General features: G+C 51.1%; 2 protein-coding genes across 4 annotated transcripts in view; one reads left to right on the top strand and one right to left on the bottom strand.

Annotated features, from left to right (window-relative positions):
- Positions 1-3,554, bottom strand: part of pwwp2a (PWWP domain containing 2A) — a 36,016-nt gene extending 32,462 nt beyond the window's left edge. For all 3 annotated transcript variants that reach the window (XR_015926104.1, XR_015926105.1, XM_088604150.1), the window contains exon 1: positions 2,080-3,554. Coding sequence is in view for 1 of the 3 variants with exons in the window: in XM_088604150.1 (XP_088460276.1) it covers positions 2,080-3,221 (1,142 nt within the window). In the remaining 2 variants the exon portion in view is untranslated. The remainder of the gene's footprint in view (positions 1-2,079) is intronic.
- Positions 3,555-8,892: 5,338 nt separating this feature from the next.
- On the top strand, positions 8,893-13,079 carry fabp6 (fatty acid binding protein 6, ileal (gastrotropin)). Its single transcript, XM_088604155.1, has 4 exons — positions 8,893-9,046; positions 9,949-10,121; positions 10,624-10,713; positions 12,363-13,079. Exons 1-4 carry the CDS (start codon positions 8,980-8,982, stop codon positions 12,423-12,425), a joined length of 393 nt encoding a protein of 130 aa, XP_088460281.1. The 5' UTR covers positions 8,893-8,979; the 3' UTR covers positions 12,426-13,079.
- Positions 13,080-17,491: the final 4,412 nt, after the last annotated feature.

The raw sequence follows: 17,491 nt of genomic DNA, 5'->3' as shown, positions 1-17,491 counted from the left end.
CAAAACGAGAGGGGCCAGAACACTCACGCCAAGTCACATCAGGAAGGCCAGAAAAGACAGGAGGTGGTTAAGACTTACAATAAGGGAGAAAAGCCCGCCACTTTCGCCAATCAAAGACAGCCTGCATCTCCCTGGGAGGTGGAAGGACACCAGCCCACCCCAGGAAAAAACCCATGAGGCTTTGAGCTGGGTGGGGGGGGGGGGGGGGGGAACATGCAGACTCCACTAAGACGGACCTCAAAAGGGCCCAGGAGCCATCACATTTAAGCACCACACCACTGTGATGCCCTGAACAAGCAAGCCGTTCACGAGGTTGAGGACACTGATGAACCGGAAGCGTTTGGGTTCAGGTGGTCCGTAATCAGGCCGTCCGTATTCAAAACCCAAAGCTTTCCTCGGCCCCTTGAGCCCCACACAATGAGACCCTGTGACACGGGGCTGGATATCAGCACAGGAAAAGAACATCAGGAGAGTCACAGGTGAGAGAGGCTATTTAGCCCATATGGCATGTTTGGTAGTTAGTAGCCAACTGATCTAAGGACCCATCCAGGTCCTTCCTGAAGGAAAACAGGATATGGGCTAAAACCATATGGCTGGGCAGCTTGTTCCACCACCACGTAAAGACATACCTTCTGCCCTCAGGTTTAAATGCTGTTCCCTGCAGTTTCCACTGGTGTCCCCCCATTCATATTTCACCGCTCAAAGCAGAGAACTCAGACATCAGGGAGATGACAAGCTGCTCGTTGGCAAGGTGTGCATTGCACAGGTTTTAAAACTGAAAGTGATTTCACACCCACCCATCAGGGTGCCGAGGACGGTGTAAAAAAACAAAATGGCTAAAACGGGTTAAAGAATTAACTAAAGGGGGGACAAGGTGTCTGAGGAACGACGCTGACAGGACCACAGAAAGCAACAGCTCGTCTACGCCCTAAACCACAACCGGCTGAATGTCACGATTCCCAAGCGACTCCTTCCACCTCCTGTAAACAGAACAGCAGGCAGAGCACACCCGAGGGAATGAGCCAACTGTCCGGAGGAGGTTACGCGCACAGAAAGCACTGAACCGGGGGAGCCAACTGCACAGCTGTGGGCGCGGGCTGCACATCTCCACCCTCTCTGCGCAGCCAACTTGCCCTCAGAAAAGCTCCAAACGAGGGGAGCCCATGCAGCCCGGTTGACCACGAGTGGATGATTCACCTGGGGATCTGCTTCTGCAGCTTCTTGAAGGAAGCCAGGGAATCAGCTGCAACGCCAAGGCTGGGCCGCCTGCTCCCCACTCCCCCCACCCTTCTTGTAAAGGGACCCCTCTGGACCTCGGGGGTAGATGCTCTTAGCGAGTTAAGAGTGTGATCTGAGCCCCTGACAGATTGCACAAGGCCCAGAGAAGTGTGGCGGACCATTAGTTTCTGTACACGAGAGCGGGCACACACCAGTGGGACAGCACTGCACTTTTCCGGGGAGAGAACATTCAGCCACCGACCAAATAAAACCCTTCCAGCCCTGTGCGAGTCACTGAGGCAGACACGTGTTTCGGGTGCTCACTGTATTTCCTAGTTCCGCTAGTGCGGACCACAGCACGGCAACCGCAATAAGGGGTTAATTATTAAATATTCCACACCGCTCCATCACCAACCTCAATTAATAAGAAAAATCTTAACGTCCCATTTCCCACCAAAACCGTCCAACACCCGGAACCACCAGCAGAATCTGGAATTCTGAGGCGGAACCAGAACCCCGTTATTATAAACCGCAGAAGTTTCCTTAAAATGTCTTTTTTTTTCCCCCTTTCCTTTCCAGCCAACGCGTCGCCTGCTGGGACACCTGGGATTATCCCATATGTGCCACCGCTGCATCGATTAAAAACGAAAAAAGCTGCTACAGAACAGGGGGAAATAAAACTCCTAACAAGCAGCCAAACTTTTTTTTAAAAAGTGCTCAATGGTTAATTTCGGAAAGAGGGTGTGTGAGCTTCGGTCGCGAGAAAGGGATTAAGAAATAAGGTGCACGGTGTCAGTGCTGGGTGACTGAGCTATTCCCCGTGCAAAGGCGTGTCCTGGGAGAGAATTACGATACCGTTACCTCTTGGAGAGGTCCATCAGAACCCCGGAGAATATTTTCTCGCCGAGCCGGAACGAAACCACCAGGGCATCGTCGATGATGTGGTCCAGCGAGACCCGGACCTCGGAGCCGGGGATGAGGTGCGCGAGGCAGTCGGGCCGGATCAGGACCGAGTCTCCCCCGGCCCCCGTGGGCTTCGGCTCGGGCTCGCTTTCCGGGGGCTCCGCGTCACGCTGCTGACCGGGCGCACGCAGGTCCGTGGGATCGGGAGGCAGCCGAGGAGCTGAATCCGCCACAGGCGACGCCGGAGCCTGGACCGGATCGTGGCCGACAACGGCCGCCTGCGGTGGCTTTCGCCCCTCGTCGGTTCCGAGCGGCTCCTCGGTCTCGGCAACCGGGTCCATCTTGACGCACCCGGCGTTATCGGCACACGGCGGGGCATCGCCGGAGCAGGACTCGGACCCCGCCACTTCAGCGCCGCCTTCGAGGGCGGGCTGCGGTCCCGTCAGTGGCTCTGTGGGGGCTTGGGTTTCGCCCCCAGTCTCAGTCGGTTCGGTCGGGTCCGGTTCGGGGCGGTGCTGCAGGTGCTCGTCGGTACCGTGGAAATCCCCCGGAGCACGCGGGGGGCTCGCCAGCTCAGGCTGCGCGTCTGCTGCAGGGTCCGAGCCGGGCGCCCGCGGTGAATCCGGGCTGGGACCTGGAGGAGAACAGGCGTGGGAACTGTGGCTGCTGACCTCGTTCGCCGCCTCCACGCTCGGGGCTGACCCCGACTCCCCGCTTTCCGCGTCGCTGCTGGGGTCCTCCGCGCTCTCCGGGTCCGGTTCGGGGTCTGTGGAGGCGGTCGCGGCTCCTGCCTCGCCTTCCCCGAGCCTCCCCGTTGCATTTTGTTCGCCTCCCGCAAGAGCAGCGAGCGCCTTCCCCGCGGCCTCTCGGTCCGGCCTGCCCTGTGCCTCGGCGGTCACCGGGCTGCATTCCTGAGCGGCATCCCCGTCCTCGGGCAGGAGCGCCAGGTTCATCCCTGGGGCACGCTCCTCGCTGGCCTCGGCCTCGAGTGGGGCCTGCGCCAGGGCAGGCTGCACTATCTCCGGCTCGGGCTCCGCTCCGTCCCCCGCTGTTGTCGTTGATGCCGCAGCAGCTCCAGGCTCCGCAGCCACGGCCGCCATTTTCTTTCCGCTTTTCCAGCCAGCGCTCGGCCTTCTCTCACAGATAGGGCTTAGACCCGCCCACCGGGCCCTGCAGGCACTTGGGATTGGCCGACAAACTACAAACCTGTCTCTGTTTGGCTCTTGCCCACGTCTATCAAGTCCGGGCTCTCGAAATCCGCCCTATCATTGGATAGACCTTTTGTCAATAAATTTGAGCCTTTATTGTCAAAGAATTGGGGGTTTAATGTGCGAATGGTGCCGCAGGGGGCGACATCTACATGAAGAACAGGAGTATTATCTCTATTTGGAAATATTGACGTGGTGTGCTTACTATGAGTATTCTTTTCGCGAGAGTTATCTTGTAAAATCCCGATGTTGTCTCTTGATTTTTCGTCTCGGTGTGTGAGCATTGTTAATGTGCAACTATAGCTAACTTTTTTTTTGCGACGATGTGAGCGCGCAGCATGTCCCGTGTAAGACAGTAGGGGTGCGATCCCCCGTGATAACGAAATTTGTGCTGAGTTCTGCCTTTTTTTTTCCTCGAGGTAATTAACATTATGGAGTGTCTCCATACAGTATAGTTTTAGCGCTCACAGACCCCAAACTCACCCCGACGACACTCCAGGGCCGAGCGCAGGTTTCCTTTTCCACTACCCGTCAGTGCCTTATGTCCCCACAACGTCAAGTGAAAATCATTGTGAAATAATCATTACAAAAAAAAATGCACACCGCCTTTAAGGCAGACATCAGAATTGCCCCTAGAACTAACTCGTTGTTGCTGCTGCTGCTGTTCCGTGATCATGTATTTGGTGTTTCCTCAATGTCTTTTAATTGGAGCATACATGCAAATAAGCATTTCATCGCACTTGTGCATATGACAGTAAACTGAACTGAACACTGAACGGATGGATCTTTTCAGACAGACTGCAAGTACCGAATACATTTCACCCCCGCCGAACAGCAGGGTACGGGGATCACAGAGCCCGGTTTTCCATCTTCCAAACAAAGGAGAGAAGGTATCCAAAAATGAACAAAACCCAAACACAAAACACTACGCTGTCTTGGTGTCATTGATACCTTTCAGTGACAGCTGGCAGGGCTCATTCCACATCAGAGAACACCAAAAGCGAGACGTTTCTACATACATCGATTGTTTTTCACTTTGCTTTGATATGTTTCGGGTTTTTAGTGGAGCTCAAGTAATATTGTATCTCCATCATATAAGCATGAAAGACATGCTGTGGATCTCCCGCCGCGTATGACTTCATCGGGTGAGAGGCGCTGCTGACGCAGTGGCTGGGAAACCGGCGGGAAGCCGTTCCTCTCTCCCTGGGTGTGTACCACCCGTGTCTGCCCTCTCCCAGCGGGGTGGGCTCCCAGCGCCAGCCCGCGGGCACCACGTGGCCGCACCTGGAGGAAGTACCTTGCCCGGCCCACTTGGTCCTGTACAAAGCCGCCGCACTGAGGGCCTGAGCAGAGGTTACTGTAGCTTCTCAGACCGTGAAGTGGTAAAAACGGGGATGATGATAACAATTCCTTACACTTATACAGCGCTCTTCTGGACGCTCCACTCAAAGCGCTTTACAGGTAATGGGGACTCTCCTCCACCACCACCAGTGTGCGGCCCCACCTGGATGATGCGACGGCAGCCATAGTGCGCCAGAACGCTCACCACACACCAGCTCAGAGCACAGAGCAGAGTGATGACCACAGCAACCGGAATCGTTAAAAACACTTGGAATGCTATCACTGTGTTTGGGAACGCAGATTTCATATCTTTGTTGAGTGTTTACTTCTTTGGGGAGCAGATGAGACAGTATTTTTATGTCACAAACAAAATGCCAAAGAGACGGCTGAATTCGCTCAAGAAATAAACACGTTCTTCTGTCTCACTGACGACAGTGTCCAGTAAGCAACTGAAAAAGTCCACTTTAAACTTTTCCTCTCCAATTCTCTTTTCTGTTCTTTGCGTTTCTCGCTACCCGACTTACATTTCTGGATCGCTTTCGTGTTGCACACTACCGAACACAGCTTAGCTGAATGTCAGCTTGTCTGTGGCTCAGTCTTGCAGAGGAGCAGGTCGCGTTATTCAATTCGACATATTTTGGAATGAACGCGCCAATGACCAATTGCAAATCATCCGCAAAGCCGTATTTTTCAATAGAACATTGTGTTTTACTTTAAAATATGCGAGACTAAGAGTGCTATTGGATAATACACCGCGTTCCTGACATACGAACTCTCGTTCGTTTATTTTACGGATTGGTGTTTTCTAAAAAAACACTGTCATTTTAACGACGTTAGCAACGGGCCTCCCTCAGATCTGGGCCCGGGTGCAGTTGCACCCATTGCACCGCCCGTCGCGATTAATGGGTCACATCACGGCTGCGACAGTGAGCTCATCTGGCCTGGTATTCTTTTCTCTCCCACTAGGGGGCTCTGTCGATACAGTTTTGTGTTACGTCGTTATCGTCACATTGATACCTTTCAATGACTGCTAGCCACTGCTGGGTCACGGGGTAGCCGGAGCCTCTCACGGCAAGCAACGAGCACAAGGCAGGATACACCCTGGGCTCCATGACAGGGCACACACACAGACACACAGAAACACACACACTCACCCCAGGGCCAAGAACCCAAATCATCCACAAGCCATCTTTGTTCTGTTGGACGAAGACAGAGTAAGGCACCTGGAGGAAACCCACGCAAACACGAAGAGAACATGCAAACTCCACACAGATAGCACCCCATGAAAGGAGCCCAGGGCCCCAGCCACCACCGCGCCACTACGCCGGCCGAGTTCGATAAAAAAAAATCAAATGAAATACAAACCTGAAGCTTTTACAGTTACCAGATAAAAAAACTGGAACTGGCCATCGGCGCTATATAGCGAGTTTTATGTTCTCAGTCTCTTATAATTTGAGAAGTCTGATTTTCAGACCACTCTGCGAAGTTAAAGCGTGCTGAAGTGTTTTCGATCTGGTCAATTATATTTCTCCCGTTCGCGACCCCAGCTTGCCTCGCGATATATGACACACAGAACTCAGACCACATCCCGGGCCGGCCTAGTTCGCCCTTTCCACCCAGCGCGAATGTGTTTCACCCGGCCAGGCGCTTGCATCATCTCGGTTGGGACTGTAAACTCATAAAACCGGAGTCAAGGCCGGTTCTCGCGTGTGTCCTCGACAGCAGCTGTAAAACACGCCGAGTAAAACTCGCCCCCCTCCGTCCGTGAGACTCCGCGGGGCTCTGGTCTTCCGGACAAGACCGATACCGAAGATTTGCCAGATATCGCTTCATGCAGCAATCACTGCATGTATTTAAAACCATCCTGTTAAAAAAAAAACACTTATCTCACGCTTCTTTATGAATAACTGCCTTAAATTTAAAAGCTGAAAGCAAAACGAAGAAAATCCCAGTTAGTAATTCAACAGCAGAATACATTGTGCCATTGGGACAAAATGCATACATGCGTCTAAGCACAAAAACAAGTAACTTGTTCAGCATATTTGCATAATAAGGAAAAATTAGATGTTATAATCAGCGTTATACAAAGACCTTATGTTTGTCCCGCTGCGATGAGGAAGTAAACCATTCCGCGTTGTGGTCCTATTAACATGCAACGTTTAAAGTCTTGAATTTCTTCCTACACTGGTCCTGCACATTGCGCCCTGGCACGATGGTACTGCCAGGAGCCCCGGACTGTTCTCTCAGCCCCCGGTCGGGGAAAACTCGCGGTGTGCTGATTTTAATTCCAGCTGAGCTGAATACAAACGGTATATTCAGAGCTCTGGGACAGAGTTCACTCTAAAGGGAGTGAGACAAGGCAAGAGCGCCCATCAGAGTCCTGTACTGCCCGTCTCTAGACCATACCAGCAACCATACCAGCAACATGGCCAGCTGTTTAACTGGGGGCCGGGGATCGCTGCCTCGGATAGAAGTGGCAGACAATTTCACAGATGGTTCGGGATGTGTTCGGTAGGTTACCGAACCGGACAATTCGGGACCAAAGACCAGCAGATTAACTGGGTAATCTAGGCCAATATCCCCACTGGTATGGGGATACAGGAACTGCAATATTCCAGTGACGGGTACACAGCCCTAACCTTTGCTCCAGCACTTAAAACGCCTAAAAAAACCGACCTCCGAAGATGTCGCTACGCTGCAAGCTGCTTTTTCACCAAGCCGTGAATTGTGAATCGGGGGCTAGTCGGGTGTGTGTGTGTGGGGGGGGGGTTAATTATTGGAGAGGAATAAAACAAATTAGGCCTCGCTTTTAGGATTCGGAGGTTTCGTAACCGCGGATCCAAAGACTACGGCGGCCGTGCAGGACGTCGTCTGCGACCCGCCTTTAGCCTTGAAGACACCCTCACCGTGTCAATGAGTAACAGAGCGGGAGGAGCCGGGCTGTTTTACAACAAGATGGGGGCCACTGACCTCCGAGCCGTGCGCACACAATCCGCCAAGACAGCCTCTATTTATGTTCCGTCAGGGAGATCTTGCACACGAAGCACACACAGAGAAGGGTATAGTGTTATATACCAAACTATGTTTTTCCAGATGATGTTTCCCACTGTACAGGGCAACTTCAAGACCACAGTGTGTAATAGCCTCCCTGGGGGTCAGATAGCGCCCTCAGATTTGCACCCCCCCCCCCTCTGATCTAAGTGATTGGGTTGATCTCATTATCTGGAGAAAAAGTCAAGGGCAGCACAGTGGCAGAGTGGTTAGCATTGGTTCCTCACAGCACCTTCAAGTCCTCAAATTCCTTCAATTCTGCACCTGGGGTGCTGTCTGTGTGGAGTCTGTATGTTCTCCTCGTGTTCGTGTGGGTGTCCTCCAGGTGCTTCAGTTTGCTCCCACAGTCCAGAGACATGCTGGCCTGTTCATTGCCTTCTGGGAAAATCGGCCCAGGTGTACTTGTATCCGTCTGTCCTGTCAAGGGTGTATCCTGCCCTGTGCCTGTTGCTTCCGGCTCCTCTGTGACCCTCTACTGGATAAAGTGGTTAGAAATTGGATGGGTGGACCTCTTGCGAATCTCTACGTTGTGCAAAACTACTGTGCAGTGACAGTGCTAGTGCCCCCTGTGTGTGTTCATCATTGACTGATCAGTAAGGAAGACTGGTAAGCCGTGCACACTCCACACAGACAGACGCCCAAGGCTGGAATAGAACCTGGAACCCCACAGCTGTGAGGCAGCAGCCCTAACCTCCACATTTACTAAACTGCCCTCTGCAGTGCTGCCATTGAAAATAAAAAAAACAGTATCTGAAAGGGTTACTGTATTCCTATCTGACCTGCCTCTTACTGTCCTGCACGTGAGAATTCATGCTAGTTTTTTAAATCAAGGCCAGCCTGTCCAGGGGGTGAATCTGTCTGGGGCCCCTGAGACTAGCTCCAGGGACTGACTTGTGCTGCATCAGTTAGTTTGCTGGGATTTGTCTTTGGAAAATGGCAGCGGCTCATCTATTTCAGATTTCGAAATCATTAACCCATAGCAGATGTGCAACTGAGCCCGGCATTTTATGATGCCTCTGTCTTGATCGTGACGAAATCTACTTCCCCCCTGCCGGCTTCTCCGGTGACTGACACTGAGGTTAGTGACCGTCGCTGGTCACCCCTGAAGCCGTGCCAGAGACCTGGTGCCTCCATAAAACTTTATAGCGTGACGGGGGGGTGCAGCCAGAGAAGGTATTTAAAGAGGGAGAAACGCTGCCTCTGTACCTGTCCGCTTCCTGCCACCTCTCACCTCCCTCGAACCCGCAGCACTGAAGTCATGGCCTTCACGGGCAAGTATGAGATTGAGAGCCAGGAGAACTATGATGACTTCCTCAAGCACATCGGTAAGAGCCTGCTTGTCTGTCTGCCTGCCTGCCTCTGTCTCTCCGCCAGATTGTCCTCTTTGCCAGTCTGCCTATCTGGTGCTCTGCCTGTCTCACTGCCAGTCTGCCAGTCTGCCTGCCTGCCTGTCTGTCTGCTTGCCTGCCTGTCTGTCTGTCTGCCTGCCTGCCAGTCTGTTTAATTGCCAGACCGTCTGTTTTCCCCATCTGCCTGTCTCTCTGCCTGCCTGTCTATCTCTTGCATCTCATAGCCTCAACAGTGTGTCACCCGGAGAAACACTGTGCTCTCTGTATATTTCTATAGTTTTAATTCAGTGCAGTCATTTGTCTCTCTCCAGACTTTGTGCAAAACAACAGGCAATAAGCAAGAGGAGGCCATTCTGCCCACCTGGAAGAGACAGAACCCGACCTGATGTTGGAGTTCAATCCAGATTTGCAAATTCGTAAAGCGTGTGACAGTACAACAGTACAAATTGAATCAAAGCATGCCAAGTGTCAGCAATTGAGTCCCATCCTGGGTTCAGTTCTGGACCTGGGGTGCTGTCTGTGTGGAGTTTGAATGTTCTTCCCATGTTTGCATGGGTTTCCTCCCACAGTCCAAAGCCACACTGGTAGATGAATTGGCTTCTGGGGAAATTGTTTCTGGTGTGAGTGTGTGTTCGTGTCTGCTCTGTGTTAGACTGGCATCCCGCCTTGCTTTTGAGGATAGGCTCCGGCTCCCCATGACCCTGAATGGGATAAAGAGGTTATTGAAAGTGATGTAATTTGAAATCATGATAACGGTGGTAATTAAAAGAAATTCCGGTTGGGTGTCGAAAGCCAAAAGCCAGATAATGCGGAGAGCTTTCCGAAAGAGCGACATCAGAGGCATTCCTGAACCTCCCCCGCTTTTCCCTCGGCCTCAGGCATCCCCGACGACATCATCGAGAAGGGGCGCAACTTCAAGATTGTCACGGAGGTGGAGCAGAACGGGAACGAGTTCACCTGGTCGCAGGTGTACCCTACCAAGACCATGAGCAACAGGTTCGTCCTCGACAAGGAGTGCGAAATGGAGACCATGGCCGGCAAGAAGTTCAAGGTGAGTCGCGTCCCGTTCGGAAAAAGCAAACACTTCCGGCCCTTCTGCTTCCTCTCCGGGCAGGAAACTCCCGCTGGGGTTAACGCTGCAGCTCGGACTTCCTGTCCCGGTTATGTGTTACCGCACTGAAGAAGACAGAGTTCGAAACGTTGGTTCCTGTGGGACGCCTCTTAGTCCGATCAGGGTCTTTGAGACTGTAGGACACTCGCAAGAAACTCCATTCTTAGTTTCGTGAGTGCGGGACAGGCCTCCGGTTCTGAATACAGCATCTGCTCTCCCACTGACTTTAGATTTCAAAATGAGAGTTTTGTGTGTCACCTTATTCAAATGTTTAAACATGTATGTGTTTATATTTTTATGCATGTGTGAAGCGGGACTGGGGATTGGTGTTGGGGGGGGCTGGCCATTGTGGGGACCCTGAGCGGCCGCCCCCTTTGAGACAGCCCTGACTCCCAGGCTCCTCTGCGTCTAACAGACCTGCGCCAATCCCTCTCTCCACCAGGCCACCGTCACCATGGAGGGCGGGAAGATCTCCGTCCGCTTCCCCAACTACCACCACACGGCCGAGGTCAGCGGGGACAAACTGGTCGAGGTGAGTCCTTCTGCCCGCCCCACAGGCTCCTGATTGGCCGGTCAACCTCTGGGTGATGGACGGTGACCTCTGACCTCTTGTCTTGGGCCGAAGAGGGTAGCAGATTGAGGGGAGCCAGGCTGCACGATGTATCGTTTAGGGAGGGTGATAATGGGGCGACACAGTGGCACAGTCGGTAGCATTGCTGCCTCACAGCACTGGGACCCTGGATTCAATTCCAGACCTGAGGTGTGGAGTTCTCCCCGTGTTTGCGTGGGTCCCCTCTAGGTGCTCGAGTTTCCTCCCACAGCCCAAAGATATGCTGGGGAGTTAATTAGCTTCTGAGAAAATGTGGCCCCGGCATGTGTGAGTGTCTGTGTGCCCTGTGATGAACTGGTGTCCCATCCTGGCTGTACCCGGCCTTGAGCCCATTGCTTGCTGGGTTAGGCTCCCTCTCCCCCATGATCCTGAATTGGAAGAAGTGGTTGGATGGAGGTTATGAACGGACCAGGACTGTGTCAAAGATGTGGGGTACAGAGCCCCCCCTTCCAGCTGTAACCCTAGTCTCTCTAACACAGGGCCCGGGCTGTGTGATCAGGGCAGCAGAAAGATGATTAGAAATCTGTAATGATAGTTCATTCTTGGTGTAGTAACACGCCTTGCAGCTACAGCAGGGACACAGCCTTGGTGGAGAAGCTTGTGGTTTGTTCCAGCCTGGGTCCCCTGAGCCAGGAAAGTACAGAGCTCATGTGGGCATCCCCTCTGCTGCCAGTGAGGTCGTCTCCTCCAGTGGCAGTACTCTGGCCTAGCTTGGTACATGATGCACGGAACAAAGTGATATCATGGTAAAAGCTGAGATGAAGTGGCATGCTTCCTGCAGGAAGGAAGTAGCTCGCAAAATTAGTTCAGGTGGGGAGCTGCGTCAGCATGCATAGGCTGGAAAGGAACAAGTAAAAGGTTTATTCCAGGCTGAAAAGAGAAGAAAGAAAACACAACGTTTTGGCTGTGGAGCCTTCCTTTTGCTATAGGAGTAAAGAAACCCTACTTTGAGAACACAGACGGAGAGATCAGTGTGATCATGGCCGTCAGAGGTGAAATGAGAAACGATGGGCTTGGAGAGATCTTTAATCTTCGCAGCCCTATCATGTCCTCTGAAGCGGTCTCCGAGTCTCCTTCCTGTTTCCCCAATGTAGACGGCTGGGCATTTACTGCAAGAGATACAGTCAATGAGTTTGCTGGAGGTACAGGAGGTTGCCTGTGCGATCTGGAATTGTCCTGAGGGGCCTCGAATGAGTGTGGTGTTAGATACGTACTTGCAGATGAGACAGCGAGCTCTGTTGCAGGGCTCCACAGCCGAAACGTTGTGTTTTCTTTCTTCTCTTTTCAGCATGGAATAAACCTATCACTCGTCCGCTTGCAAAATTAGAAACTTATTGCTAACTACACTGTAATTCTGTGTCATTATTGCTACAATCACCACCATCACCTCCCCAAAATGACTTGTGTCTCAGCTGCTTAGTTTTCACATCCTAGGTGTCTTCTGCAAAAAAAACAGACGTGTTTTCTTCTTCTCGCTGGTCAAAGTGAGAAAGTAAAACATGCAAATAAAACAAGCTGGAAGAGGGACTGCTCGTTCACAAGCTCTGTCGCTGTCCGTTCCTCCTCTCCAGTGCTCCACCGCCAGTGGGGCCAAGGGTACAGTCACAATGAAGAGGATCAGCAAGAGGATCTAACACCTCCTGCGCCCCCCCCCGCCGCCGCCACTGCAAACCCCAGACTGCAAGAAAAGCTGGAGAAGACCATCAGGAAGGGCACTGCCAAGAGAGGCATCCATTCCGTTTAGGTGATAGTATCTGATTGATCCCAGACTCCCGGCCAGCTGTTTTCTGAAAGAAGCCAGGTTAAACAACCACGGCTGAGCTTCTTGATTCACACCCCCACTACCCTTTGCGTAAAGACGCGCCTCCTGTCCCAAATTCATTCAAATTCCCATAACTCCCACCCCCCCAAAAAAAACAAAAAACAGTCCAGCTAACTTGTTGAGGACGTCATGTAGTAAAACTTAACCTTCCAAAGCATTTCATAAAGCTGCTGCTGAAATGTCAATTCTTAAGTTGCTGGCAGTAGACAGGCAAGGGAATGTGTGTATTGGAATTGGGGACTGGCTATTATATAGAAAGCAGACAGGACAGACAGGGGTGGATGCTCTGACTGGGGTGGTGGAATTAATGGGTTACCACAGGCTAACATACAGTATATCCAGGGTGTAAATTATGTGCAGAAGAGCCGATGGCTTTGCCTCGCCTGCACTCTTACCTTCTCACCATGTGTAAAGATGAGCTCCCTGTGGTCAGTGTGGGAAATAAAAGGATGGCTTTCCTCCAGCATTTTCTGGTACCTGTGTGCTCATTGCCTCTTGCGTGAGACCTCAGCTCAGGGCTATAGTGTGCTGAAACACCGCGCGCCTCGGAGACAGGGTGTGAAGCTCACAAGACACAGTCTGTGAGGAGCGTGCACAATGAGACGGAAGGGAAAAGCACAGAAGCCCTCTTTCCTCATCAGCTTTCCTAACACAGGCTCCGCAGCAGTGCTGAAGCGGAACTTCCTGTTGCTTTTCTTCCAGCAAGAACGTCTCAGCTCTGCGAGGTTAGCTCTTCCAAACATCACGAAGATAACAATCCCAGCCCCGGGGCTTTTAAAGCTCCCCTCAGAAGATTTTCACTGAGATCAACAACTTTGTTCGACTGATGCTCACATTTACTAGCACACGGTAGGGGCCAGTTACCATAAACTTTTAAATGCATTTTTTTCAGGTGAATTGAGTTCTTGTCCCGCTTAATAAAGATAAGAATCCAAACCCCCAGCCAACGTACTGCACACTTTTCACCTCCGTCCGACAGCCGATTGAAATTCATGGAGAGAGCACCTCCTTTGAATTGTGGGTAATAACAGCGCTCCTCAGACGTCTGTCCATATAACTGTGTTCTTTGGGCCAAGGGCCGTCCTGCAGAACCAGTTGAAAATGTGGGGAAACACAAAATAACGCTGATATAAAAATCATAATAGGCTAACAAATGGTACTTAAAACTCCTGTTGTGAGAAGGAACATCATTGCGCTGTTTCCCATTAGTTCAAATATAGTCATAGTCCACATACCGGTTTCCTCTCTTCTTGTCGACTCGAGGGGTGCAGTAACGCTAATAAACCACAAGAGGGAGCACACACCTCTTGGTTTAGCACGGTTCTGACTACGGAGATGGCTTGAGGTGTCTTGGATTCTCGGGCGGATTGAAGTCGTTACTGGGAGAAAAAATATCAGGCTTTATCACGTGAAACGTGGCCTAAAAACTGGGATTGCTCAAAATGTTTTATAAAATGGTGAATAGTTTAACTTCTGATTGCCTTGCCTGCTCTTTTTGTCCGGAAAGATGCTAAAAACGAGAGGACTTCTGAATTTCGTGTAGAATGAAAGAAATCAGTCATGCATTCATATGTTTCACAGATGAAGGACTGCAGTACTCACTCCAGGCACGTCATTACGTTGTGCAGTTTTCAATAAATTATAGTTAGTAGCCCTCGATCTCTATTGCTAATCCTTTTTTTCACTGCACATACATGCCTTGCAAAAGAGTTGCCCAGTTTTCATATTGTGTTGATTCATTGGCATGGCACTTTGACGAAGCAATATTTGTTATAAACAAAAAGTATCCAGACGCTCCGCTGCGGCACGCCTAAATTAATTCAGGTGCACTACCTTAATGTACCACGCCATCAGCGGAGCGGCTTCTGTGTGCAGTATTGAGATGGGTCACATGACTGCAGGTGAAATACACCTGTCTCTGTGAGCGGCAAGCAAAAATTTAAACATGAAGTCCTAGGAGTTTTCAAAACAAACCAGGGATAAAGTTGTATAAAGGCAGAGATCCGGAGGATATGAAAACATTCCAATGTATCACTAACATCTTTTTGAGAGTGGTCAGTCGTTAAGAGCCAGAAGGGACCCAGACTCTGCCTAGATCAAGCTGGGGCAACAACCTGAATACCCTGTCCCAATCGACAGATTTGTTTTTCTTGACCTTTGCTGTAATTTATCCCAATCTTAGACGTCTTCGGAACATTGAAGTTATAATTACAGTTTTAAATTTCACAGTGGGGCGCTCACCCTGCAGTCTGTGTGGGCCCTAATGCACCAGTATAGTAACAGGGACAGTATACTGTAAAAAAGACGCCATCCTTCTGATGAGACATAAAACCGAGGTCCTGACTCTTTGTGGTCATTAAAAATCCCAGGGCGTTGCTCGAAAAGAGTAGGGGTGTTGACCCAGTGTGCTGTCCAAATTTCCCCCTGACCTTTACCAATCATGGCCTCCTAATAATCCCCATCTCTGAACTGGCTTCATAACTCTGTTCTCCTCCCCACTGAGAGCTGGTGTGACGTGAGAGTACTGGTGCACTATGGCTGCAGCCGCATCATCCAGGTGGTTGTGGTGGGGAGTCCCCATTACTTGTAAAGTAATAAGTGCATTATAAAGCACTTTTAAAATCGCTATATAAGTCTAAGAATTATTATTATAAAGAATTGACTTTTCTCAGTGTAAAGTGCTCTTCATTGTAATTTCCCCTGGCGTCCTCTCTTTGGCGTTCCACTGTAGATTCCAATGAGGCTAAAAAACGCTACCCAAAAAATAAATCTTAATTTACGTTTTTTCCTTCATCAAGGTTTACATCTGCATCCACAAAATGAACGCAGCCCCATGGCAGAGAGCCTAACCCTACATATCCCCTACGACCCAGCCTCACCCCGCACAGACGGAACAATAGTTCCGATTGTTATCCCCCGTCTCTTCCTCTAACTGCTAAACAAACCATTAAAACGCCATTACGCTGGCGGGGGCCGGCGAAGACAGACTTTCCCCCAACAACAGCGGGGGCAGGGGGAGCCCAATTACTGCTCGCCTGTAGCCGGGGGAACGGTTTCCGGTGGTCGCGAGGGGCCGAGAGACGCCGAACTGGACCATTGAGATCGTGAAGCGTCTCGCTTCACGGCTCGGAAACTGATAAAAAGACAAATATTAGTCCTGACCGGTGGCGACTTCCGTGGTTAAAATAATCTGGAATCCCTACCCGCCCCCCTCCTCTTTTTCCGTGACCAGCTGCTGACAAATACACGAGGACGGAGACAAAAGAGGGCATTTTGCGATTTCGTGCTTTTTGTTTTTACACAAACACAATTCCTCCTTCATTCGCCGTTCCCCAAGGATCGCTGTGAAGCACACATTGTAGGAAGCCCCGTGTTGTATGGGGGCCTTTCTTCGGTGCCCTATCCTCACCACTGTGAGCTATGCAGTATGAAATTCCCCGATCGTTGGGCTATTCATGAAAGTCTCAAAGATGGCCTGTGTTGTAGTGCGCTCTTCCCCAGCTCCCACAAGGAGCTGTGCTGTAATGCGATTTGTGCATTACACAAGTGCAGGAGTCATCAGACTGGGGCCTGTTACCCTAATTAAAGAGCTTTTTTTAGCCTCAAGCCCTGCGACATCCATTTAATTCCAGCTGCGCCTTTAACTATCCTTCCGAAGGGAAACAAAACAATGGGCTTAATTGGATAGCTGGATGGAGGTCTTGACTTGATCTCCTAAAATCTTAAAGTTACTTTGACCCCTGAAGAAGGCTCCACCGCCTGAAAAGTTGTCTCTTTTCTTCTTTCAGCATGGAATAAACCTCTACTTGTTCCTTTGCAGCCTACGCATGCTGACGCAGCTCCCACATAAGGAGGGCCTTTTGTTTTCAGGCATGTTCTCAATCGTTCAGTGTACTTGTGTGCTTAATGTAAGCCAACTCGATTAAAAACCATAGATGAGGCCAGCCGCTTTCCAAATAATAATAGCTTACACTTATATAGCGCTTTTCTGGACACTCCACTCAAAGCGCTTTACAGGTAATGGGGACTCCCCTCCACCACCACCAGTGTGCAGCCCCTCTGGATGATGCTCCAGTACTCTCCCCACACACCAGCTCTCAGTGGGGAGGAGAGCAGAATGATGAAGCCAGTTCATAGATGGGGATTATTAGGAGGCCATGATTAGTAAGGGCCAATGGGAAATTGTGTTACACCCCTACTCTTTTCAACAAACGCCCTGGTATTTTTAAAGACCAGAGAGTCAGAACCTAGGTTTTACGTCTCATCCGTAGGACGGCACCTGTTCTTACAGTAGTGTCCCCGTCACTATACTGGGGCATTAGGACCCACACAGACCACAGGGTGAGCACCCCCTACTGGCCCCACTAACACCTCTTCCAGCAGCAGCCTTAGTTTTCCCAGGAGGTCTCCCATCCAGGTACTGACCAGGCTCACACCTGCTGGGCTTCAGTGAGGCTGCCAGTTGTGAGTTGCAGAGCGATATGGCTGCTGGCAAAGGCAAGTAGTCACAGGTGACCCTGGACCCTAACCCCCTGAGCTTGCCCAACGCACATTTCTAGCCCGAGACGGCGCAGACAGGTCCTGGGCGGCACGCCGAGGTTGACTCCGGATTTCTCCAGGACACTGGCATCTCCCAGCTCTTCCACTGCTGACCTACAGGCCCAGTACAGCCAGAAATGAGCAGAATAAGCTCCTTAAGAGCCGAGTATTGCACGTCTCCTTATCAACATATCTGCTCCAGGAAGGAAGGTTAAACCGATCGCATCAGCACTTCGTGGACTCATTTACTCATTCTCCAGGGAGCCCTGGAAAACCTGGACTCCAGACCTCCAGGATCGGAGCTGGAGGAGCCCTGGTTTGAAGGGGGGGGGGGGTGCG

This window comes from Lepisosteus platostomus, chromosome 13 (assembly GCF_059453375.1).
Source record: "Lepisosteus platostomus isolate fLepPlt1 chromosome 13, fLepPlt1.hap1, whole genome shotgun sequence".
Lineage (NCBI taxonomy): Eukaryota > Metazoa > Chordata > Actinopteri > Semionotiformes > Lepisosteidae > Lepisosteus > Lepisosteus platostomus.
Note: the sequence above shows the minus strand (reverse complement) of the source record. Positions and strands in the feature narration are given on the sequence as shown.

Coding starts and splice junctions, on each gene's coding strand:
- fabp6 (XM_088604155.1), top strand. CDS start 8,980: ATGGCCTTCACGGGCAAGTATGAGATTGAGAGCCAGGAGAACTATGAT. Junction 9,047..9,948: donor TGACTTCCTCAAGCACATCG/GTAAGAGCCTGC, acceptor CCTCGGCCTCAG/GCATCCCCGACGACATCATC. Junction 10,714..12,362: donor GCGGGGACAAACTGGTCGAG/GTGAGTCCTTCT, acceptor CCTCCTCTCCAG/TGCTCCACCGCCAGTGGGGC.